This window comes from Salmo salar, chromosome 15 (assembly GCF_965601325.2).
Source record: "Salmo salar chromosome 15, fSalSal1, whole genome shotgun sequence".
Classification (NCBI taxonomy): Eukaryota; Metazoa; Chordata; class Actinopteri; order Salmoniformes; family Salmonidae; genus Salmo; species Salmo salar.
Window position 1 is genome coordinate 115217910 of NC_138305.1, and position 26481 is coordinate 115244390.

The 26481-nt window shown below is 46.8% G+C and overlaps 1 protein-coding gene across 1 annotated transcript in view; it reads right to left on the minus strand.

The window, feature by feature from the left end:
- The window catches only part of si:dkey-109j17.5 (zinc finger BED domain-containing protein 4), a 32720-nt gene extending 6657 nt beyond the window's left edge, over positions 1-26063 (minus strand). The window contains exons 1-5 of the mRNA XM_082962319.1: positions 25491-26063; positions 19525-19779; positions 1873-2144; positions 274-835; positions 27-185 (exon numbers count right to left, since the gene is read on the minus strand). Of these exons, the coding sequence (XP_082818445.1) occupies positions 27-185; positions 274-835; positions 1873-2144; positions 19525-19779; positions 25491-25640 (1398 nt within the window). The 5' untranslated portion in view covers positions 25641-26063. The remainder of the gene's footprint in view (positions 1-26; positions 186-273; positions 836-1872; positions 2145-19524; positions 19780-25490) is intronic.
- Between the last annotated feature and the right edge of the window lie 418 nt (positions 26064-26481).

Consider the following 26481-nt stretch of genomic DNA (forward strand, 5'->3'; position numbering starts at 1 on the left):
TGTGTGTGTGTGTGTGTGTGTCTCACCTGTCTGTGCGTGTGCACCATGTCCCAGGCCTCAGTAAAGGGCTCCAGTGTGTCTGTCAGTTCTCTGAGCAGCGCCACCTCCTGGCCACTCAGCACCAGGTCAGCCCGATCAGACACATCCTCCAAGAACTCTGCTGAGTCCAGAAGACCACGCAACAGCTGGAGGAGAGGACAATGGTTACCATTTCCACGTTTAAACCAGCAGGCTGTTCTATGTTGTAACTAGACTACATTAAGACCTTCTTACCTTGAGTTGTACGGCCCAGTCTCGCTCTCCAGCCCTGCGGCTCCCCACCCCCCCCTCCACCCCCCCTCCCAACAGCCCCACCAGTTTGTCGTGTGGCACGGCGGAGGTGACGTAGTTATAGAAGGATGAGGCTTTAGCCAGGGTGGAGGAGAGGAGAGGAGAGGAGGAGAGCAGTCCATCTCTCACACACTGACCCAGAGAACAACAGAAACAGTCTATCCTGCCGGTCCCCAGACCTCCCTCCCACCAGTCCTCCTGTTCTACCTCTCCTTCCCTCTCTCCTCCTTCATCCCCACTCTCCTCCTCTTCCTCTTCGGCATCATCTCCCGGGTTGCCGTGGATACAGAACCCTGGTAGGCGGCATGAGGGGTGAGTTTCAGCGGGAAATGGGTCAGCCACGACACGGAACGCTCGACCCGAAACGCCATGCGCCACACACACCTCCTCGAACTCTGCTAGCACGCGATTGGCCGAGAGCCCACCAACCAGAGGCAGGCAGGCCAGCAGGGCGGAACGCATCTGCCAATCAGACGACAGGAAGTGGCAGGTCACGCCCAGGTACCTGCAGGACGGGTAGGGGGACACAGTGATTATCATAATGAACAACCCTAGATTAAACTAGTGCACTACATAGGAAATAGGGTGTCAAACTAGTGCACTACATAGGAAATAGGGTGCCATAAACTAGTGCACTACATAGGAAATAGGGTGTCAAACTAGCGAACTATATAGGAAATAGGGTGTCAAACTAGCGCACTATATAGGAAATAGGGTGTCAAACTAGTGCACTACATAGGAAATAGGGTGTCATAAACTAGCGAACTATATAGGAAATAGGGTGTCATAAACTAGTGCACTACATAGGAAATAGGGTGTCATAAACTAGTGCACTACATAGGAAATAGGGTGTCATAAACTAGCGAACTATATAGGAAATAGGGTGTCATAAACTAGCGAACTATATAGGAAATAGGGTGTCAAACTAGCGCACTATATAGGAAATAGGGTGTCATAAACTAGTGCACTACATAGGAAATAGGGTGTCAAACTAGCGAACTATATAGGAAAATATTAGGTATAGTCCCAAATGGCACCCTGAGTAGGACAGTAGGACAGACATATTAAAACCCAGAGATGGTGATTTTAGCCATGCACATTTGAGCCCTGTACCGGCATGAATTTTAAGCCCGATTGCTTCAGCCAAATTTAAGGCCCGGCCCAAAGACGGAAATCAGAAATAACTTCCTCTGTTAGTAAATCCATTAGCTGCTCCTCTCCGTCTGTCACTCGCTCTGCATGCATTCTGCTCATGGAGGCTCTGAGTCTGAGTATCCATAGCAACAGCTCTGCTTGGGCCGCCCAATGAGAGCGGTTAGCTACTTTTCATCACTCTGACAGTCTAGCAACATTTTCTGTGAAATAATCTCTGTCTGATATTTAACGAGGTTGAAGCACTTCTGACTCCATGTTATGATCTTAGTCAGATATGACTGTACTGCAGCAGAGGAAGAGGAAAGGGCTCAGCTTCAAAATGTTAGCCATCAATTTCGTGAAACCTGAGACCTGCCGTTACACTAGAGTTAGGCTTAGAGTACATACCCAGTGTTAGCCCCTGCTGTGGTCCCAAGGAGACCCCTCCAGAGGGAGACAGAGAGGCTGAGAGAGAGGGCTGAGGCCAGGGCTTGTCTGGTGGCCAGCTGGGCCTGGTAGGCGTAGGCTGGGAGGAGCTGGGTGTGGAGGTATCTGGGGGGTTCGGGAGTATAGCGAGGCTCTAACAGCTGCAGTAACTCTCTGAAGCCTCTGAGATCCACCAGGGAGGCAGGCTGGAGGTCCTGGACCAACATCTTTGCGATCGCCTCCGAGATCAGCACCTAGACAAACATAATACCGTCTATTACACACCTACTACAACACACACACAGAGATTGTCCTGGCCACCGTGCTTCTACATCTGCATTGCTTGCCGTTTGGGGTTTTAGGCTGGGTTTCTGTACAGCACCTTGTGACATCGGATGATATAAATATATTTGATTGATTGATTGACAACGGACTTCTTAGCTATCGCTTCAGAGATCAGCAGTAGAGAGGATAACGAGATGTTACTGTAAACTTCTCAAATCAGCACCTGGTTCAACATTCAGAGATCAGCAGTAGGGAAGATAACGAGGTGTTACTGTAAACTTTAGCACCTGGTTCAACATTCAGAGATCAGCAGTAGGGAGGATAATGAGATGTTACTGTAAACTTTAGCACCTGGTTCAACATTCAGAAATCAGCAGTAGGGAGGATAACGAGATGTTACTGTAAACTTTAGCACCTGGTTCAACATTCAGAGATCAGCAGTAGGGAGGGTAAGAGGTGTTACTGTAAACCTGGTTCAACATTCAGAGATCAGCAGTAGGGAAGATAACGAGATGTTACTGTAAACTTTTCCAATCAGCACCTGGTTCAACATTCAGAGATCAGCAGTAGGGAGGGTAACGAGGTGTTACTGTAAACCTGGTCCAACATTCAGAGATCAGCAGTAGGGAGGATAACGAGGTGTTACTGTAAACCTGGTCCAACATTCAGAGATCAGCAGTAGGGAGGGTAACGAGGTGTTACTGTAAACCTGGTCCAACATTCAGAGATCAGCAGTAGGGAGGATAACGAGGTGTTACTGTAAACCTGGTCCAACATTCAGAGATCAGCAGTAGGGAGGGTAAGAGGTGTTACTGTAAACCTGGTTCAACATTCAGAGATCAGCAGTAGGGAGGATAACGAGGTGTTACTGTAAACCTGGTCCAACATTCAGAGATCAGCAGTAGGGAGGATAACGAGGTGTTACTGTAAACCTGGTCCAACATTCAGAGATCAGCAGTAGGGAAGATAAGAGGTGTTACTGTAAACCTGGTCCAACATTCAGAGATCAGCAGTAGGGAGGATAACGAGGTGTTACTGTAAACCTGGTCCAACATTCAGAGATCAGCAGTAGGGAGGGTAAGAGGTGTTACTGTAAACCTGGTCCAACATTCAGAGATCAGCAGTAGGGAGGATAACGAGGTGTTACTGTAAACCTGGTCCAACATTCAGAGATCAGCAGTAGGGAGGGTAAGAGGTGTTACTGTAAACCTGGTCCAACATTCAGAGATCAGCAGTAGGGAGGGTAAGAGGTGTTACTGTAAACCTGGTTCAACATTCAGAGATCAGCAGTAGGGAGGATAACGAGGTGTTACTGTAAACCTGGTCCAACATTCAGAGATCAGCAGTAGGGAGGGTAAGAGGTGTTACTGTAAACCTGGTCCAACATTCAGAGATCAGCAGTAGGGAGGGTAAGAGGTGTTACTGTAAACCTGGTCCAACATTCAGAGATCAGCAGTAGGGAGGGTAAGAGGTGTTACTGTAAACCTGGTTCAACATTCAGAGATCAGCAGTAGGGAGGATAACGAGGTGTTACTGTAAACCTGGTCCAACATTCAGAGATCAGCAGTAGGGAGGGTAAGAGATGTTACTGTAAACCTGGTTCAACATTCAGAGATCAGCAGTAGGGAGGGTAAGTATGGATCAACTAACAGGTTTATTATTAATTATGAACTGTGTCGTTCCTGCCCTGAAAGCTGATTGGCTGACAGCCATGGTATATCAGACCATATATCACGGTTATGACAAAACATGCATTTTTAACTGCTCTAATTTTATTTTACTTTTATTTAACTAGTCAAGTCAGTTAAGAACAAATACTTATTTTCAATGACGGCCTAGGACCAGTTGGTTAACTCCCTTGTTCAGGGGCAGAACGACATGCCCCATAATTACATTGGTAACTAGTTTATAACAGCAACAAGGCACCTGGATGAGTTGTGCCTAAGAACAGCCCTTAGCCGTGGTATATTGGCCATATACCACACACCCTTGGGACTTATTGCTTAATAATACAATGAACAAGATGAAGTCAAACACAGCACTGTCTATAACACACTAAAACTACAACACACAACACAGGCTTTTCAGTCGAAAAGGACCCATAGACATAAGAAAGGCTGATTTCTGGACAAACTGATGTAATAGGGGTCTTAGAAAACATCTACCAGAAAGTCTTATAAGGTATTAGAAATACAGCAACACAATAACGTAGACGTTAAAACCCCCGCCAACTAACATCAACACAATAACGTAGACGTTAAGACCCCCGCTAACTAACATCAACACAATAACGTAGACGTTAAGACCCCCGCCAACTAACATCAACACAATAACGTAGACGTTAAGACCCTCACCAACTAACATCAACACAATAACGTAGACGTTAAGACCCCTCGCCAACTAACATCAACACAATAACGTAGACGTTAAGACCCCCGCCAACTAACATCAACACAATAACGTAGACGTTAAGACCCCCGCCAACTAACATCAACACAATAACGTAGACGTTAAGACCCCTGCCAACTAACATCAACACAATAACGTAGACGTTAAGACCCCCGCCAACTAACATCAACACAATAACGTAGACGTTAAGACCCCCGCCAACTAACATCAACACAATAACGTAGACGTTAAGACCCCCGCCAACTAACATCACAATAACGTAGACGTTAAGACCCCCGCCAACTAACATCAACACAATAACGTAGACGTTAAGACCCCAGCCAACTAACATCAACACAATAACGTAGACGTTAAGACCCCTGCCAACTAACATCAACACAATAACGTAGACGTTAAGACCCCTGCCAACTAACATCAACACAATAACGTAGACGTTAAGACCCCCGCCAACTAACATCAACACAATAACGTAGACGTTAAGACCCCAGCCAACTAACATCAACACAATAACGTAGACGTTAAGACCCCCGCCAACTAACATCAACACAATAACGTAGACGTTAAGACCCCCGCCAACTAACATCAACACAATAGCGTAGACGTTAAGACCCCCGCCAACTAACATCAACACAATAGCGTAGACGTTAAGACCCCCGCCAACTAACATCAACACAATAACGTAGACGTTAAGACCCCCGCCAACTAACATCAACACAATAACGTCGACGTTAAGACCCCCGCCAACTAACATCAACACAATAACGTAGACGTTAAGACCCCCGCCAACTAACATCAACACAATAACGTAGACGTTAAGACACCCGCCAACTAACATCAACACAATAACGTAGACGTTAAGACCCCCGCCAACTAACATCAACACAATAACGTAGACGTTAAGACCCCCGCTAACTAACATCAACACAATAACGTAGACGTTAAGACCCCAGCCAACTAACATCAACACAATAACGTAGACGTTAAGATCCCCGCCAACTAACATCAACACAATAACGTAGACGTTAAGACCCCCGCCAACTAACATCAACACAATAACGTAGACGTTAAGACCCCCGCCAACTAACATCAACACAATAACGTAGACGTTAAGACCCTCGCCAACTAACATCAACACAATAACGTAGACGTTAAGACCCCCGCCAACTAACATCAACACAATAACGTAGACGTTAAGACCCCCGCCAACTAACATCAACACAATAACGTAGACGTTAAGACCCCCGCCAACTAACATCAACACAATAACGTAGACGTTAAGACCCCTGCCCTACTGACCCCGACCCTACTGCCCCCTACCCTAAAGTACTGAACCCTACCCTACCGTACTTGCCCCCTACCCTACCGTACTGACCACTACCCTACCCTACTGCCCCCTACCCTACCCTACTGACCCCTACCCTACTGACCGCTACCCTACTGACCGCTACCCTACCCTACTGACCCCTACCCTACCCTACTGACCCCTACCCTACTGACCCCTACCCTACCCTACTGATTCCTACCCTACTGATTCCTACCCTACTGACCCCTACCCTACTGACCACTACCCTACTGACCACTACCCTACTGACCACTACCCTACTGACCACTACCCTACCCTACCATACTGCCCCCTACACTACCCTACTGACGCCTACGCTACCTACCGTACTGACCACTACCCTACTGACCCCTACCCTATTGACCCCTACCCTACCGTACCCTACCCTGCTGATCCCTACCCTACTGACCACTACCCTACTGACCCCTACCGTACCGTACTGACCCCTACCGTACTGACCCCTACCCTACTGACCCTACCCTACTGACCCTACCCTACTGACCCAAACCCTACCCTACTGATCCCTACCCTACCGTACTGACCCCTACCCTACTGACCCCTACCATACTGACCCCTACCCTACAGATCCCTACTCTACCGTACTGACCCCTACCCTACCGTACTGACCCTACCGTACTGAACCCTACCCAACTGATCCCTACCCTACTGACCCCTACCGTACTGACCCCTACCGTACTGACCCCCTACCGTACTGACCCCCTACCGTACTGACCCCCTACCGTACTGACCACTACCTTACTTACCACTACCCTACCGACCCCTACCCTATTGACCCCTACCCTACCGTACTGATCCCAACCCTACTGACCACTACCCTACCCTACTGACCCCTACCCTACCGTACTGCCCCCTACCCTACCGTACTGACCCCTACCCTACCGTACTGACCCCTACCCTACCGTACTGACCCCTACCCTACTGACCCCTACCCTACTGACCCCTACCCTACTGACCCCTACCCTACTGACCCCTACCCTACTGACCCGTACCGACCCCAACCGTACCGACCCCAACCGTACTGACCCCTACCTTACTTACCACTACCTTACTTACCACTACCCTACCGACCCCTACCCTACCGACCCCTACCCTACCCTACTGACCCCTACCGTACTGACCCCTACCCTACTGACCCCTACCCTACTGACCCCTACCCTACCCTACCGACCCCTACCCTACCCTACTGACCCATACCCTACTGACCCCTACCCTACTGACCACTACCCTACTGACCCCTACCCCTACCCAACTGACCCCTACCCAACTGACCCCTACCCTACTGACCCCTACCGTACTGACCCCTACCCTACCGTACTGACCCCTACCCTACTGCCTCCTACCCTACTGACCACTACCCTACTGACCACTACCCTACTGATCCCTACCCTACCCTACTGACCCCTACCCTACCGTACTGCCCCCTACCCTACCGTACTGACCCCTACCCTACCGTACTGACCCCTACCCTACTGATCCCTACCCTACTGACCCGTACCGAGCCCAACCGTACCGACCCCAACCGTACTGACCCCTACCTTACTTACCACTACCCTACCGACCCCTACCCTACCGACCCCTACCCTACCCTACTGACCCCTACCGTACTGACCCCTACCCTACTGACCCCTACCCTACTGACCCCTACCCTACCCTACCGACCCCTACCCTACCCTACTGACCCATACCCTACTGACCCCTACCCTACTGACCACTACCCTACTGACCCCTACCCTACCCAACTGACCCCTACCCAACTGACCCCTACCCTACTGACCCCTACCGTACTGACCCCTACCCTACCGTACTGACCCCTACCCTACTGCCTCCTACCCTACTGACCACTACCCTACTGACCACTACCCTACTGATCCCTACCCTACCCTACTGATCCCTACCCTACCGTACTGACCCCTACCCTACTGACCCCTACCCTACTGACCCCCTACCCTACTGACCCCCTACCCTACCGTACCGACCCCTACCGTACTGACCCCTACCCTACTTACCACTACCCTACTTACCACTACCCTACCGTCCCCTACCCTACCGACCCCTACCCTACCGACCCCTACCCTACTGACCCCTACCCTACCCTACTGACCCCTAACCTACCCTACTGACCCCTAACCTACCCTACTGATCCCTACCCTACTGAACCCTACCCTACTGAACCCTACCCTACTGACCCCTACCCTACTGACCCCTACCCAACTGACCCCTACCCAACTGACCCCTACCCTATCGTACTGACCCCTACCCTACTGACCCCTACCCTACCATACTGACCCCTAACCTACCCTACTGATCCCTACCCTACTGAACCCTACCCTACTGAACCCTACCCTACCCATCCCTACCCTACCCATCCCTACCCTACCGACCCATACCCTACTGACCCCTACCCTACTGACCCCTACCCTACTGACCCCTACCCTACTGACCCCTACCCTACCCAACTGACCCCTACCCAACTGACCCCTACCCTACCCTACTGACCCCTACCCTACTGACCACTACCCTACTGACGCCTACCCTACCGTACTGACCCCTACCCTACCGTACTGACCCCTACCCTACCGTACTGACCCCTACCCTACCCTACTGACCCCTACCCTACACTACTGATCCCTACCCTACCCTACTGATCCCTACCCTACTGACCCCTACTCCACTGACCCCTACCCTACCCTACTGACCCCTACCCTACTGACCCCTACCCTACTGACCACTACCCTACTGACCACTACCCTACCCTACTGACCTCTACCCTACTGACCCCTACCCTACTGACCACTACCCTACTGACCCCCCCTACCCTACTGACCCCTACCCAACTGACCCCTACCCTATCGTACTGACCCCTACCCTACTGACCCCTACCCTACCGTACTGACCCCTACCCTACCGTACTGACCCCTACCCTACTGACCCCTACCCAACTGACCCCTACCCTACCGACCCTTACCCTACCATACTGACCCCTACCCTACTGACCCCTTCCCTACTGACCCCTACCCTACCATACTGACCCCTACCCTACTGACCCCTACCCTACTGACCCCTACCCTACTGACCCCTACCCTACCATACTGACCCCTACCCTACTGACCCCTACCCTACTGACCCCTACCGTACTGACCCCTACCGTACTGACCCCTACCCTACTGACCCCTACCCTACTGATCCCTACCCTACTGATCCCTACCCTACTGATCCCTACCGTACTGACCCCTACCATACTGACCCCTACCATACTGACCCCTACCATACTGACCCCTACCATACTGACCCCTACCCTACCGTACTGACCCCTACCGTACTGACCCTACCGTACTGACCCCTACCCTACCGACCCCAACCCTACCGACCCCTACCCTCCTGCCCTTACCCTACCATACTGACCCCTACTGTACTGATCCCTACCCTACTGACCCCTACCATACTGACCCCTACCCTACTGTACCCTACCATACTGACCCCTACCATACTGACTCCTACCATACTGACTCCTACCATACTGACTCCTACCATACTGACCCCTACCATACCATACTGACCCCCTACCATACTGACCCCCTACCGTACTGACCCCCTACCGTACTGACCCCCTACTATACCATACTGACCCCCTACCATACTGACCCCCTACCATACTGACCCCCTACCATACTGACCCCTACCCTACTGACCACTACCCTACTGACCCCCTACCCTACTGACCCCTACCCTACTGACCCCCTACCCTACCGTACCGACCCCTACCCTACTGACCCCTACCCTACTTACCACTACCCTACTTACCACTACCCTACCGACCCCTACTGACCCCTACCCTACTGACCCCTACCCTACTGACCCCTACCCTACTGACCCCTACCCTACCCTACTGACCCGTACCCTACTGACCCCTACCCTACTGACCCCTACCCAATTGACCCCTACCCTATCGTACTGACCCCTACCCTACTGACCCCTACCCTACCATACTGACCCCTACCCTACCATACTGACCCCTACCCTACCATACTGACCCCTACCCTACTGACCCCTACCCTACCGTACTGACCCCTACCCAACTGACCCCTACCCTACCGACCCTTACCCTACCATACTGACCCCTACACCACTGACCCCTTCCCTACTGACCCCTACCCTACCATACTGACCCCTACCCTACTGACCCCTAACCTACTGACCCCTAACCTACCCTACTGACCCCTACCCTACTGACCCCTACCGTACTGACCCCTACCCTACTGACCCCTACCGTACTGACCCCTACCCTACTGACCCCTACCCTACTGACCCCTACCCTACTGACCCCTACCCTACTGACCCCTACCATACTGACCCCTACCGTACTGGCCCCTACCGTACTGACCCCTACCGTACTGACCCTACCGTACTGACCCCTACCCTACCGACCCCAACCCTACCGACCCCAACCCTACCGACCCCTACCGTCCTGTACTGATCCCTACCCTACTGACCCCTACCATACTGACCCCTACCATACTGACCCCTACCCTACTGTACCCTACCATACTGACCCCTACCATACTGACTCCTACCATACTGACTCCTACCCTATCGTACTGACCCCTACCCTACTGACCCCTACCCTACCATACTGACCCCTACCCTACCATACTGACCCCTACCCTACCGTACTGACCCCTACCCTACTGACCCCTACCCTACCGTACTGACCCCTACCCAACTGACCCCTACCCTACCGACCCTTACCCTACCATACTGACCCCTACACCACTGACCCCTTCCCTACTGACCCCTACCCTACCATACTGACCCCTACCCTACTGACCCCTAACCTACTGACCCCTACCCTACCCTACTGACCCCTACCCTACCCTACTGACCCCTACCCTACTGACCCCTACCCTACTGACCCCTACCCTACTGACCCCTACCCTACTGACCCCTACCATACTGACCCCTACCATACTGACCCCTACCATACTGGCCCCTACCGTACTGACCCTACCGTACTGACCCCTACCCTACCGACCCCAACCCTACCGACCCCTACCCTCCTGCCCTTACCCTACCATACTGACCCCTACCGTACTGACCCTACCGTACTGACCCCTACCCTACCGACCCCAACCCTACCGACCCCTACCCTCCTGTACTGATCCCTACCCTACTGACCCCTACCATACTGACCCCTACCATACTGACCCCTACCCTACTGTACCCTACCATACTGACCCCTACCATACTGACTCCTACCATACTGACTCCTACCATACTGACTCCTACCATACTGACCCCCTACCATACCATACTGACCCCCTACCATACTGACCCCCTACCATACCATACTGACCCCCTACCATACTGACCCCTACCATACTGACCCCTACCATACTGACCCCTACCGAACTATACCCTAATGTACAGTAATATACTGTACTTTATCCTACCGTACTGACCCCCTACTGTACTGACCCCCTACCGTACTGACCCCCTACTATACTATACTGACCCCCTACTATACTATACTGACCCCCTACTATACTATACTGACCCCCTACCATACTGACCCCCTACCATACTGACCCCCTACCATACTGACCCCCTACCATACTGACCCCTACCATACTGTACTGAACTGTACTACCTGTACTGACCCCTACCATACTGTACTGAACTGTACTTCTACCCTACCGAACCGACCTCCTCTACACTACCGAACCGACCTCCTCTACCCTACTTTACCGAACCGACCTCTTCTACCCAGACAGACCTCTACCCTAATGTACTGAACTGTACTGACTTCTACCCTACTGGCCTCTACCCTACATTACCGAACCGACCTCTACCCTAGCCTACTGACCTCTACTGAAATCTAGTCTACTGTACTGAACCTATACTGATCACTACCCTACCCTAATGTACTGTACTGACCTCTACACTACTGAACTCCATCCTAATGTACTGAACTGTACCGACCTCCACCCTACCGAACCGACCTCCACCTTACCGTATCCGAACTGTACTGATCTCTATCCTACTCTACCGTGCTGAACCCTACCCTACTGAACTGATCTCTACCCTACCGTACTGACCTCTACCCTACTGTACCGAACTCTAGCCTACCATGCTGACCTCTAGCCTACCATGCTGACCTCTAGCCTACCATGCTGACCTCTAGCCTACCATGCTGACCTCTAGCCTACCATGCTGAACTCATCTTTACCCCACCGTACCGACCTCTATACCCTACCGTACCGACCTCTATACCCTACCGTACCGACCTCTATACCCTACCGTTCCGACCTCTATACCCCACCGTTCCGACCTCTATACCCCACCGTACCGACCTCTATACCCCACCGTTCCGACCTCTATACCCCACCGTACCGACCTCTATACCCTACCGTTCCGACCTCTATACCCTACCGACCCCTATCCTACCATACTGAACTCTAGCCTAATGTACTGAACTTAAATCTAGCCTACTGTACTGACCTCTACCGAACTTCACCCTAGTGTAGAGTACTAAACTGACCCCTACCCTAGCCTGCCGTGCCGACCCCCAGCCTGCCGTGCCGACCCCTAGCCTGCCGTGCCGACCCCTAGCCTGCCGTGCCGACCCCCAGCCTGCCGTGCCGACCCCCAGCCTGCCGTGCCGACCCCCAGCCTGCCGTGCCGACCCCTAGCCTGCCGTGCCGACCCCTAGCCTGCCGTGCCGACCTCCAGCCTGCCGTACCGACCTCCAGCCTGCCGTACCGACCTCCAGCCTGCCGTACCGACCCCTAGCCTGTCGTACCGACCTCCAGCCTGCCGTACCGACCCCTAGCCTGTCGTACCGACCTCCAGCCTGCCGTACTGAAATCTAGTCTACCATACTGACTAGAGATCGACCAATTATGATTTCTCAACGCCGATACCGATTACTGGAGGACCAAAAAAAGCCGATACCGATTAAATCGGCCCCCATACATACATACATACATACATACATACATACATACATACATACATACATACATATAAATCAAAAGTGTTCATTCAGTATTGTTGTAATTGTCAATATTATATATATAAAATATATAAATAAATATAAATAATATTGACAATTACAACAATACTGAATGAACACTTTTATTTTAACTTAATATAATAAATAAATAAAATCTATTTAGTCTCAAATAAATAATGAAACATGTTCAATTTGGTTTAAATAATGCAAAAGCAAAGTGTTGGAGAAGAAAGTAAAAGTGCAATATGTAAAAAAGCTAACGTTTAAGTTCCTTGCTCAGAACATGGGAACATATGAAAGCTGGTGGTTCAATATTCCTAGATAAGAAGTTTAAGGTTGTATTTATTATAGGAATTATGACGCATCGACTATTTCTCTCTATACTATTTGTACTCCATATACCTTTGACTGTTGGATGTTCTAATAGGTACTTTAGTATTGCCAGCCTAATCTCAGGAGTTGATAGGCTTGAAGTCATAAACAATGATGTGCTTCAAGCATTGCTAAGAGCTGCTGGCAAACGCAGTTAAGTTTGAATGATTGCTTACGAGCCTGCTGCTGCCTACCACCGCTCAGTCAGACTGCTCTATCAAATATCAAATCATAGACTTAATTATAATAACACACAGAAATACGAGCCTTAGGTCATTAATATGGTCGAATCCGGAAACTATCATTTCGAAAATAAAATGTTTATTCTTTCAGTGAAATACGGAACCGTTCCGTATTTTATCTAACGGGTGGCATCCCTAAGTCTAAATATTGCTGTTACATTGCACAACCTTTAATGTTATCTAACAGTTATGTAAAATTCTGGCAAATGAATTCGCAACGAGCCAGGCGGCCCAAACTGTTGTATATACCCTGACTCTGTGTGCAATGAACGCAAGAGAAGTGACACATTATCCCCAGTTAATATTGCCTGCTAACATGAATTTCTTTTAACTAAATATGCAGGTTTAAAAATATATACTTCTGTGAATTGATTTTAAGAAAGGCATTGATGTTTATGGTTAGGCACATTCGCGCAACGATTGTGCTTTTGTTAAATCATCACCCGTTTGGCGAAGTAGGCTGTGATTCAATGATAAATTAACAGGCACCGCATTGATTATATGCAACACAGGACACGTTAGATAAACTAGTAATATCATCAACCATGTGTAGTTAACTAGTGATTATGTTAAGATTGATCGTTTTTTATAAGATAAGTTTAATGCTAGCTAGCAACTTACCTTGGCTCCTTGCTGCACTCGCATAACAGGTAGTCAGCCTGCCACGCAGTCTCCTCGTGGAGTGCAATGTAATCGGCCACAATCGGCGTCTAAAAATGACGATTACCGTTTGTTATGAAAACTTGAAATCGGCCCTAATTTATTGGCCATGCCGACCTCTAGGTCGACCTCTAGTACTGACCTCTAGCCCACCGTACTGAACTGCACTGAGCTCTAGCCCACCGCACTGAGCTCTAGCCCACCGCACTGAGCTCTAGCCCACCGCACTGAACTGCACTGAGCTCTAGCCCACCGCACTGAACTCTAGCCCACCGCACTGAACTGCACTGAACTCTAGCCTACTGCACTGAACCTTAGGCTACTGCACTGAACCTTAGGCTACTGTATTGACCTCTACCCTACTTCACCCTAGTGTACTGTACTTTACCATACTAAACTGACCTCTACCCTAGCCTGCCGTCGCCAACCTCTACCCTAGCCTGCCGCGCCAACCTCTACCCTAGCCTGCCGCGCCAACCTCTAGCCTAGCCTGCCGCGCCAACCTCTAGCCTAGCCTGCCGCGCCAACCTCTAGCCTAGCCTGCCGCGCCAACCTCTAGCCTAGCCTGCCGCGCCAACCTCTAGCCTAGCCTGCCGTGCCAACCTCTACCCTAGCCTGCCGTGCCAACCTCTACCCTAGCCTGCCGTGCCAACCTCTACCCTAGTCTGCCGTGCCAACCTACAGCTTGCCGTGCCAACCTATAGCCTGCCGCGCCAACCTATAGCCTAGCCTGCCGTGCCAACCTATAGCCCACTGTACTGAACTGTACTGAAATCTAGCCCACTGTACCGAACTGTACTGAAATCTAGCCCACTGTACTGAACTGTAGCCTACTCTACTGATCACTACCCTACTCTATTGTACTGAACTTCCCACTAGTGTACTCTACTCTACTAAAACGACCTCCACCGTACCGTACTGAACTCCACCCTACCGTACTGAACGCTACTGTCATGAACTTCACCCTACTGTACAGTACACTAATGTACAGTACACTACTGTACTCTACTAAAACGACCTCTACCGTACTGTACCGACCTCTAGCCTACTGAAATGTACTGAAATCTAGCCCACTGTACTGTACTGAAATCTAGCCTACAGTACTGTACTCTACCCTACAGTACACTCCACCGTACTGAACTCCACCCTACTAAACTCCACCCTACTAAACTCCACCCTACTAAACTCCACCCTACTAAACTCCACCCTACTAAACTCCACCCTACTAAACTCCACCCTACTAAACTCCACCCTACTAAACTCCACCCTACTGTACTAAACTCTGAATCCTACCCTACTGTACTAAACTCTACTGAACTCTACCCTACTGTACTAAACTCTACTGAACTCTACCCTACTGTACTAAACTCTACTGAACTCTACCCTACTGTACTAAACTCTACTGAATCCTACCCTACTGTACTAAACTCTACTGAACTTCACCCTACCATACGGACCTCTACTGTGATGTCCAAACTTATGAAACATGAGAACAACATTGAAGCCATAATTATGCATTTCTGTATAGTACAGATCAGGGACCCATGATGTAATTCTGTATAGTACAGATCAGGGACCCATGATGTAATTCTGTAGTACAGATCAGGGACCCATGATGTAATTCTGTATAGTACAGATCAGGGACCCATGATGTAATTCTGTATAGTACAGATCAGGGACCCATGATGTAATTCTGTAGTACAGATCAGGGACCCATGATGTAATTCTGTATAGTACAGATCAGGGACCCATGATGTAATTCTGTATAGTACAGATCAGGGACCCATGATGTAATTCTGTATAGTACAGATCAGGGACCCATGATGTAATTCCTGTATAGTACAGATCAGGGACCCATGATGTAATTCCTGTATAGTACAGATCAGGGACCCATGATGTAATTCTGTAGTACAGATCAGGGACCCATGATGTAATTCCTGTATAGTACAGATCAGGGACCCATGATGCATTTCTGTATAGTACAGATCAGGGACCCATGATGCATTTCTGTATAGTACAGACCAGGGACCCATGATGTAATTCTGTATAGTACAGATCAGGGACCCATGATGCATTTCTGTATAGTACAGACCAGGGACCCATGATGTAATTCTGTATAGTACAGACCAGGGACCCATGATGTAATTCTGTATAGTACAGATCAGGGACCCATGATGTAATTCTGTAGTACAGATCAGGGACCCATGATGTAATTCTGTAGTACAGATCAGGGACCCATGATGTAATTCTGTATAGTACAGATCAGGGACCCATGATGTAATTCTGTTAGCGGGTGTTGATCCACTTCACTAATTGTAGTTCAATAGCCAAAAGAGATATTCGCAAACTCACGGTGCCATGTAATAGCTGACACCCCATTATTTATGCAGACATCTTTGAATGTTAATTCAGAGCAGATACGTTTTTGGAAAATGTGGTCGCACAAAAAAAAAAAAAAAAAAAAATATATAAAACTGATTTTACTATAGGTTTGCACAGTTCTGACATTAAATTAGTTTTAGTAAATTTTTCAGTGGAAATTGTTAAAAGTAGTCCTTGTTCATGGACTTTAATTTGTTGAACTTTTATATCAATAGTTTTTGTTTGGCAAAAATGTTTAACTTCTTATGGCTTGGGTGCGCTATTTTCACGTCCGGATGAAAAGCGTGCCCAAAGTAAACTGCCTGCTACTCAGGCCCAGATGCTAGGATATGGATGTATATGGATTGGTAGATTTGGATAGAAAACACTCTAAAGTTTCTAAAACTGTTTGAATGATGTCTGTGAGTATAACAGAACTTATTTGGCAGGCGAAACCCTGAGGACAAACCATCCAGGATTTATTTTTTTTGAAGTCACTCTCTTTTCAATGAATTTCATTGAGAATCTAGAATTCTAAGGCAGTTGCTTGCAGTTCCTATCGCTTCCACTGGATGTCAACAGTCTTTAGAAATTGGTTGATGTTTTTCCTTTGTGTAATGAAGTAGCCCTGTTCAGAACGAGGGTAGAGTGAAGTGTACTGTTTGATAGAGGCGCGTGACCTGAAAAGCTCCACTTTGTTTTCCTCCGGTATTGAACGCAGTTTATCCCATCTTAAATTTTATCGATTATTTACGTAAAAAAAAATACTTAAGTTGTATTAGGAAAGTTGTTTGAAATGTTTGGACAAAGATTACAAGTAACTTATGTCATGACGTTGGCCTGTGGGTAAGGTTTATGACCCCCCCCCCCCCATAAATACCTTTCTCCCTTCCCCTCTCTGACCCTACTGAAGGACTTGAATAGCCTGTGTTAAATATAGAGAGTCTGGGAACATCAAACAAATGGGGAAAGGAAGCATATTTGGGTAATAAAACCAGTTGGAAATATGCTTTGGAACGTAATGAGTAGGGATGTCAGTTCGTTGTTATCTGAGACATTATGACTGATGACACGACGACATAAACTGTACCTGAGAAAGTATACACCCTCTAGTTATCAGAGTAACATGGAATTGTTATGCAATTGAAATGTTTGATATTGAAATTGTTTGTTAGGAGATTAAATGTAATTTTAGCTTCCAAACGAGAGAATTGGGTTTTCATAAGGAAAGTGCCCTGCTTGATCAGTGGCCCACCCCTGTGAAGAGGAGGAGTTATAAACGATGAAACACATCCTTCCCCCCTCTCCACTATATAAGCCTTTGACAAAAAAATAACCAGGTTGTTCCAGCACGTGAGGTCTGCAGCCTCTACGTTAGAAGGACACACATGTCAAGGACAGAACTAAGCCAACCTCGGCGTGAGCTATGGTATGAACTGGTATGAACTTTGAGCTTATTCACTACAGAAGTGCTACTTCCTAGCCATTGAGTTAGCAGCGGCCGCTGTAGACGTGGGCTAGGAAAGGACGGACGACGGATCCAGTCTAACAACCAGACGAAGATTCCACCACGTATCCAATTGACCACCATTGACATTCTTCCGAAAACAGGAATATCTGTTGGCCAACCCGGCCAGCATCTACGACCAATCTACCGAAGCGCAGCTCAGAGTAAATATTTATTGCATTTCCCTTTTCCAAATGGGCGGTAATTTAGAATGCATAAGATAATGTATTTACGATAGCATAGCTGCTGTTTCTCTGTTCCTAAGTCTTCCCGCTCTTTCATTCAAGCCCAACCCCCTTTCCTTTGTGTAACCAGCTTTCATACAGGTTCCGTTCACCAGGGGTGAATTCTGTATGACATCATTTGTATTCTGTGTATTTGTAATTCTGTGTGATAAGTTTAGGTATTTAGTAAATAAATAATTAAACCCAATTTTGTATTGCTGATTCAACTTGTTAGCCAGGGTTCGTGAAGATGGCCAAGAATTTACAACTTTCATTATGAGACTGAAAATAAGATAAGGGTTAATATTGACTGCTATCGATGTAAAATATTACTAAGTATTTTAAGAGTTTATTCGGAAGATAACGGCTCTATAAACGTTCTTCCGTGGTGCCCCGACTTTCTAGTTAATTACATTTACATGATTAGCTTAATCAGGTAATATTAATTAGAGAAAGGATTTTATAGGTTAGCATGTCATATCACTTAATCCGGCATAGCCAAAGACACGACACTTATGAGATATTTTGTAGTCATGTTGCGCGAGTTGGAACCAGTGTTTTTCTGGATCAAACGCGCCAAATAAATGGACATTTTGGAGATATAACGACGGAATTAATCAAACAAAAAGGACCATTTGTGATGTTTATGGGACATATTGGAGTGCCAACAGAAGAAGGTCGTCAAAGGTAAGGCATGAATTATATCGTTACTTCTAAATTTTGTGCCGCGCCTTGCGGGATTAAATACGATTGTCTGTGTTTGTTTGATGGGGTGCTGTCCTCAGATAATAGCATGGTTTGCTTTCGCTGTAAAGCCTTTTGGAAATCTGACACGGTTGCTAGATTAACAAGAAGTTCAGCTTTAATTTGGTATATTGCACTTGTGAATGTATGAAAGTTAAATATTTTTTATATATTTTTGGGGAATTTGGCGCTCTGCCATTTCACCGGATGTTGTCAAATCGATCCCGTTAACGGGATTTGAGCCATAAGAGGTTTAAGTAAAAAAAACGGAGTCAAAACGTAATTCCGTTACCGTGGACGCACACACACACACACACACACACACACACACACACACACACACACACACACACACACACACACACACACACACCACACACACACACACACACACACACACACACACACACACACACACACACACACACACACACACACACACACACACACACACACACCTGGCGAGGGTCGTGTCTGTGGAACTTCGTCACCCCTTCTCCTGCTCCCTCTCTTCCTCCCCCTATGCCTCCTACTACTCCCACCCCTCCTCCTCCAGCGGTGATGGAGTGATTGCAGCGATGGCCTCCTCCGTTGGCCAGGCTGTGAAGGGAGGCTGAGGAGTAGGGATGGATGGAGGAGGATGAGGAGGAGTAGGCTTCTCTCTTCATATCCTTCTTCTTTACAAACTCATCGTACATCGCCTGGTGTTTCCTCTGTAGAAACGAGAGAGAGAGTGTAATTCTGATGATCAAACGTCAGACAGACTACCTATTGCAATGTTTTTAGATTTGATATTGATTAATAAAACAGAATTTCACACAGAGACAAACAGGAACTGTATAATTCAGCCGCAGCCTGCGTCTACCTATCCCTGTGGAATACAATGTGCATTCTTAACTTTGCAATCAGTTTCTTACACAGACAATACTGTATCTATCACAGCCAGTAGCCTACTGTACCTGTTGTCTCCTTCTGCCAGCCACCCAGACAGACAGATGTATACCTTAGTTAAGACAGACCTATAACCTGCTGTACCTGTTGTCTCCTACTGTCAGACATCCAGATCTATACCTTAGTTAAGATACTTTTGAAAAAATTAATTACTTTGAGGATTACTTTGAAATTCAGAAAGGATGTTTGCGAAAAAATATTGGACACTTGTCTGTTCTCAAAGACATTCAAACCAGCATTGAAAAAGGTGCAAGTTTAAGTTTGTTCCTCCTGAGCGAGTCTGACCGCGAGTCAGAGACCACTGCGTTGACACACCAAATGTGTTTGATGGATCGCGGGGAAAGCGCAGGAATAGGCTTTTGAAGGCTACAGTCCAAGCTGTGTTTTCCAATGGTGCGACTGCTGTTGGCATCCAAAGATGATCCAACTTTAATAAACGTTTAGAGGATGACAGCAGTGTTGTCAACGGCGATACGGATATCACTTATTATTGATATCTACATAGCAGCAGTGTAATTCACATAAATGCGCTCTCTCATTTAGCTATTTGCGCATTGTGGATGGCTGTTCACAAATGTAAATATGTGTTTGAACCCAATAATGTTTGAATTCATTAAGTTTAAGATGCCCAATCAATCATTGTTTTTGAAACCAGTGGACAGCCAGTGAAAAATGCACTCTTGCAACAGCCGCATAGTGTGGATCCCAGCCTATAGAATAAAAGTGGAGCTTTTATTGCTCAATCTAATTCACTCTGATAAAATAAATAATCCCTAGGCCTAATGGATGGCGGTGGAAGAAATGGCAGCAGTTTCACGGGCGTCTAAACAATTGTGCTACTATGTGTTTTTTCTCGTGTTATTTGTAATTTATTTTGTACATAATGTTTCTGCCACCGTATCTTACGGCAAAAAAGAGCTTCTGGATATCAGGACAGCGATCACTCACCTCGGATCAGACTAAGATTTTTTATTCAACAAGCAGGAAGCACAGGATATACTGCGAACACTCGACAAGGCCAACATCCCCGTCATTGGCAGGAGAAAGAGACGCAGGTACAGAGGACACAGGGTGGGGTGCCTCGTAAGGATCCGCCGACGGCGAGTGGGATATCTGCCCTGACCATCGGTATTACTTGCCAACTTACAATCATTGACGTGTTGTTCTTCTTTACGCTGAAGATACAGCGAAAGTCATTAAGAACTATGTTTGGGGTCGTTGTCATGCTGCAGGAATAAATTTGGAGCCAACCAGATGCCTCCTTATTGGTATTGCATGGTGGATAAGTATCTGCCTGTACTTCTCAGCATTGAGGAGACCATTCATTCTGACCAAATCCCCAACTCCATTTGCAGAAATGCAGCCCCAAGCTTGCAAGGAACCTCCACTCTCCAGCCCTTCGATGAACAAACTGCCTTCTGCCACAGCCAAATATTTCAAATGTTGACTCATCAGTCCAGAGCACCTGCTGCCATTTTTCTGCACCCCAGTTCCTGTGTTTTCGTGCATAGTTGAGTCGCTTGGTCTTGTTTCCACGTCGGAGGTATGGCTTTTTGGCTGCAAGTCTTCCATGAAGGCCACTTCTGACCAGAATTCTGTGGACAGTAGATGGGTGTACCAGGGTCTCACTGTTTTCTGCCAATTCTGAGCTGATGGCACTGCTGGACATCTTCCGATTGCAAAGGGAAGTAAGCATGATGTGTCTTTCATCTGCTGTAGTACATTTCCTTGGCCGACCACTGCGTCAACAGTCCTCAATGTTGCCTGTTTCTTTGTGCTTCTTCAAAAGAGCTTGGACAGCACATCTGGAAACCCCTGTCTGCCTTGAAATTTCTGCCTGGGAGAGACCTTGCTGATGCAGTATGTGACTTGTTTCTGTGCTCAGTCTTGACAGTAAACTGTCTTCAGCAACCTCACGTTGTTAGCGGAGTTTGGCTGTTCCTCAGCCAGTTTTAATCCTCCTACACAGCTGTTTCTGGTTTCAGTTAATGATTGTGTTTCAACCTACATATTGAATTGATGATCATTAGCACCTGTTTGGTATAATTGTTAAATCATACACCTGACCATATGCCTACAAAATCCCTGACTTTGTGCAAGTGTACCTAGAAGAATTGATGCTGTTTTGAAAGCAAAGGGTGGTCACACCAAATATGGATTTGATTTAGATTTGTCTTCTGTTCACTCCCTTTGCATTACGTTAATTGATAAATATAATCTATTAACATGTCCATTTTTGAAAGCATTCTTACTTTACAGCATTTTTTCACACCTGCCTAAAACTTTTGCACAGTACTGTAGGCATTACACACTCGGTCAGGGAAAGGTTGAAAATGTCAGTGAAGACACTTACCAGTTGGTCCGCGCATGCTTTGAGTACACATGCTGGTAATCCGTCTGGCCCTGTGGCTTTGTGAATGTTGACCTGTTTAAAGGTCTTACTCACATCGGCTACCGAGAGTGTTATCACACAGTCGTCCGGAGCCGCTGATGCTCTCATGCATGCTTGTGTTGCTTGCCTCGAAGCGAACATAAAAAGGCATTTAGCTCGTCTGGTAGGTTCGCGTCAAAGCATCTCGCGGCTGGGTTTTCCTTTGTAGTCCGGAATAGTTTTCAAGCCCTGCCACATTCGACTAGCGTCAGAGCCGGTGTAGTAGGATTCAATCTTAATCCTGTATCGATGCTTTGCCTGTTTGATGGTTCGTCTGAGGGCGTAGAGGGATTTCTTATCAGCGTCCAGATTAGTGTCCCGCTACTTGAAAGCGGCAGCTCTAGCCTTTAGATCGATGCGGATGTTGCCTGTAATCCATGGTGTAACACAAATCAAAATCTGCTTTATATTTTAGATTCTTCAAAGTAGCCACCATTAGGCTTGATGACAGCTTTGCACACTCTTGGCCTTCTCTCAACCAGCTTCACCTGGAATGCTTTTTTAACAGTCTTGAAGGAGTTCCCACATATGCTGAGCACTTGTTGGCTGCTTTTCCTTCACTCTGGGTTCCAACTCATCCCAAACCATCTCAATTGGGTTGAGGTCCGGTGATTGTGGAGGCCAGGTCATCTGATTCAGCACTCCATAATATTCCTTCTTGGTCAAATAGTCCTTACACAACCTGGAGGTGTGTTGGGTCATCGTCCAGTAGAAAAACAACAGTCCCACTAAGCCCAAACCAGATGGCATGGAGTATTGCTGCAGAATGCTGTGGTAGCCATGCTGGTTAAGTGTGCCTTGAATTCTAAATAAATAAATAAAAAATCACTGACCGTGTAAGCAGCAAAGCCCTCCCACAACATCACACCTCCTCCTCCATGCTTCACAGTGGGAACCACACATGCGGAGATCATCCGTTTACCTACTCTGAGTCTCTCAAAGACATGATGGCTGGAATCCAAAATCTAAACTTTTGACTCATCAGACCAAAGGACAGATTTCCACCAGTCTAATGTCCATTGCTCGTGTTTCTTGGCTCAAATAAGTCTCTTCTTCTTATTGATGTCCTTTACTAGTGGTTTCTTTGCAGCAATTCAACCATGAAAGCGGGATTCACACAGTCTCTTCTAAACAGTTGATGTTGAGATGTGTCTTACTTGCATTCTGTGAAGCATTTATTTGGGCTGCAATCTGAGATGCAGTTAACTCTAATGAACTTATCCTCTCCAGCAGAGGTAATTCTGGGTCTTCCATTCCTGTGGCATTCCTCGTGAGAGCCAGTTTCATCATAGCGCTTGATGGTTTTTGTGACTGCACTTGAAGAAATGTTCAAAGTTCTTGACATTTTCCAGATTTACTAACCTTCATGTCTTAAAGTAATGATGGACTGTTGTTTCTCTTTGCTTATATGAGCTGTTCTTGCCATAATATGGACTTGGTATTTTACTAAATAGGGCTATCTTCTGTATACCACCCCTACCTTGTCACAAGAGAACTGATTGGCTCAAACGCATTAAGGAAAGAAATTCCACAAATTAACAAGGCACACCTGTTAATTGAAATGCATTCCAGGTGACTACCTCAAGAAGCTGGTTGAGAGAAAGCCAACAGTGTGCAAAGCTGTCATCAAGGCAAACGGTGGCTACTTAGAAGAATCTCAAAAATAAAATATATTTTGATTTGTTTAACACTTTTTTGGTTACTACAAGATTCCATGTGTTATTTCATAGTTTTGATGTCTTCACTATTATTCTACAATGTAGAAAATATAAAAAAAATAAAGAAAAACCCTAGAATGAGTAGGTGTGTCCAAACTTTTGATTGTTACTGTATATATGTCCATTGATTCTTGAAGAATATAACTTATAAATGCCTCATGAGCTTAGTTCAACTGTCAAACTCCATGAGAACCCAAAATATAAGCTTGTTTCACTCCAATGTAAACAAACACTGTATAGCCTCATAACTTCGTTAAAACAATACTTTTGATATCATGGATGGTCAGTCCTTGCATCCATAGCTCTGTCTATTAATCTGAGAGTGGTTACATTTCTCCTGGCCAATCCCTCAGTTTTTCACCAAAACAGAGGCGGGGCGACCGTTTTGTTATTGTATCTTTGTTGCTTCTGTTTCTTCTGTGGATTTGCCCTTTAAACAGCTGCATATTACCAAGATATCAAAGTGTCACCAAGAAAAAGGTAAACAATAGGCCTTTAGCAAATGCAGAATATGGCATTCATTTATCACATGTAAATAGCACTTTTCAGTAGTGCTCAAAGCCATTCCATGAGCACAGCATTTATTTTTCAACTTAAATCAATGAGCCCAATCAGTCCTCTATGACAACCAAATCATAAACAACAGAGTAGTGCTGGCTAATAAGTCCTTAGTTTTGGGTCATGTTCAGGTAAATCAATTTGGATAATCTATACTTCCATATTTCCAAGTCCTGTTCTTGAAGATCGCAGGGAATACAATTTTTTGGAATGATTGGAATTCTGATGGACTTTGGTTTTTAATGTAAAGATATAATTTAATCATATTATGCACCAATTTGCACCAATTTGTAAGTCGCTCTGGATAAGAGCGTCTGCTAAATGACGTAAATGTAATGTAAATATGTATTAGAAAGTGATGGGTCAGAAGAAGCCTACATAACCAACCCATAAAGTAAAATTTAACATCCAAATATGGCCAGTTATGTAATCTTTAACATTGATTTATCCTGCAATAGATGTCATTAAATTGGTATCATACATTTTTGTCTTCTTCGAATGCCTTTTAAGGGGAAAGTAATTTAAAAGTAACTAAATGTAATCAGATTACGTTACTGGGTTTGGAGAATCCAAAAGTTACCTTACTGATTACAATTTGACAGGTAACTAGTAACGGATTACATTTAGAAAAGTAACTCACCCAACCCTGCCTATAGCCTACTGTACCTGTCACCTACTGTCAGACAGATCTATGGCTTAGTTAAAACAGATCTATGGCTTAGTTAAAACAGATCTATGGCTTAGTTAAAACAGATCTATACGGTACCTTGAGATGTGTGACGAAGTTGGATGTGACGCTCCTCTTCGCCTGTATCCTGGTGCCGCATGCTTTACAGTTGGACTCGATCTTTCCGTTCTCCCCCTCGAACACGATGTTGAAGTAATCCAGAATGGACACCTTCGAAATTGACGCCATTGGGATGACCAACCTTTATACTCGGAAGTAGAATCAACTTTCCAAAGACAACAATCGAGATCTCTCTACCTATTCTTTCTTTTCCCGAGCCTCCCCGCTAGTCACTACCATAAGAGCGGAGGGGTGTGTGCGTTTTCTTCCTTCCCCACTCACTGTAATCAAAACGCTGGCAGACGCGCTCAACAATAGATGGGTTAAAACAGGCGACTTGCCAATACAGTGCAGTGGAGCTATCGCGTTTCAGCTAGCTATGATGCTATTGCACGAATCATGCTATTAAACAAAGTATCTAGTATCGCTGCAAACACTGAAATCCTGTAGCTATCCAGTCCTGCCTGGTCCGTGTTATCAAACTGCACCAGCTACTCGAGGAGGCTGGGCTTTCGGGCTAGCAGAGGATGGCCGCCACCATTGGTCCAGGAAGTAAACCAGATACGCGTTTCCGAAACACTTCGGCAGTTATCGGCAACGCTCGGCCGGATCAACTCAATATATACTTCAATATAATTCCCCCACCGTAGACGCTATAATTTTATATTCAAATTTACTTTAATCTGATTCCGGAGGAAACCAAACAGAGATTGGTGGCAAATTTCCAACTCAGACATTATTAAAGACGACCCTGGAGCAAGTGGGGTTAGGTGTCTTCCTTCAGGGCACATCGACAGTTTCACATGATCGGCTTCGGAATTTGAGCTGACAACCTTTCGGTCATTGTTATACCGCTGGTTTACCTTCCGCTCTTGGACACATATACTATCACACACATACACTCACCATATCTGCTGCTGCTCTATATGCTGCTTTTAGGAAACACAGGCAGCCCAATTCCACGAATTGG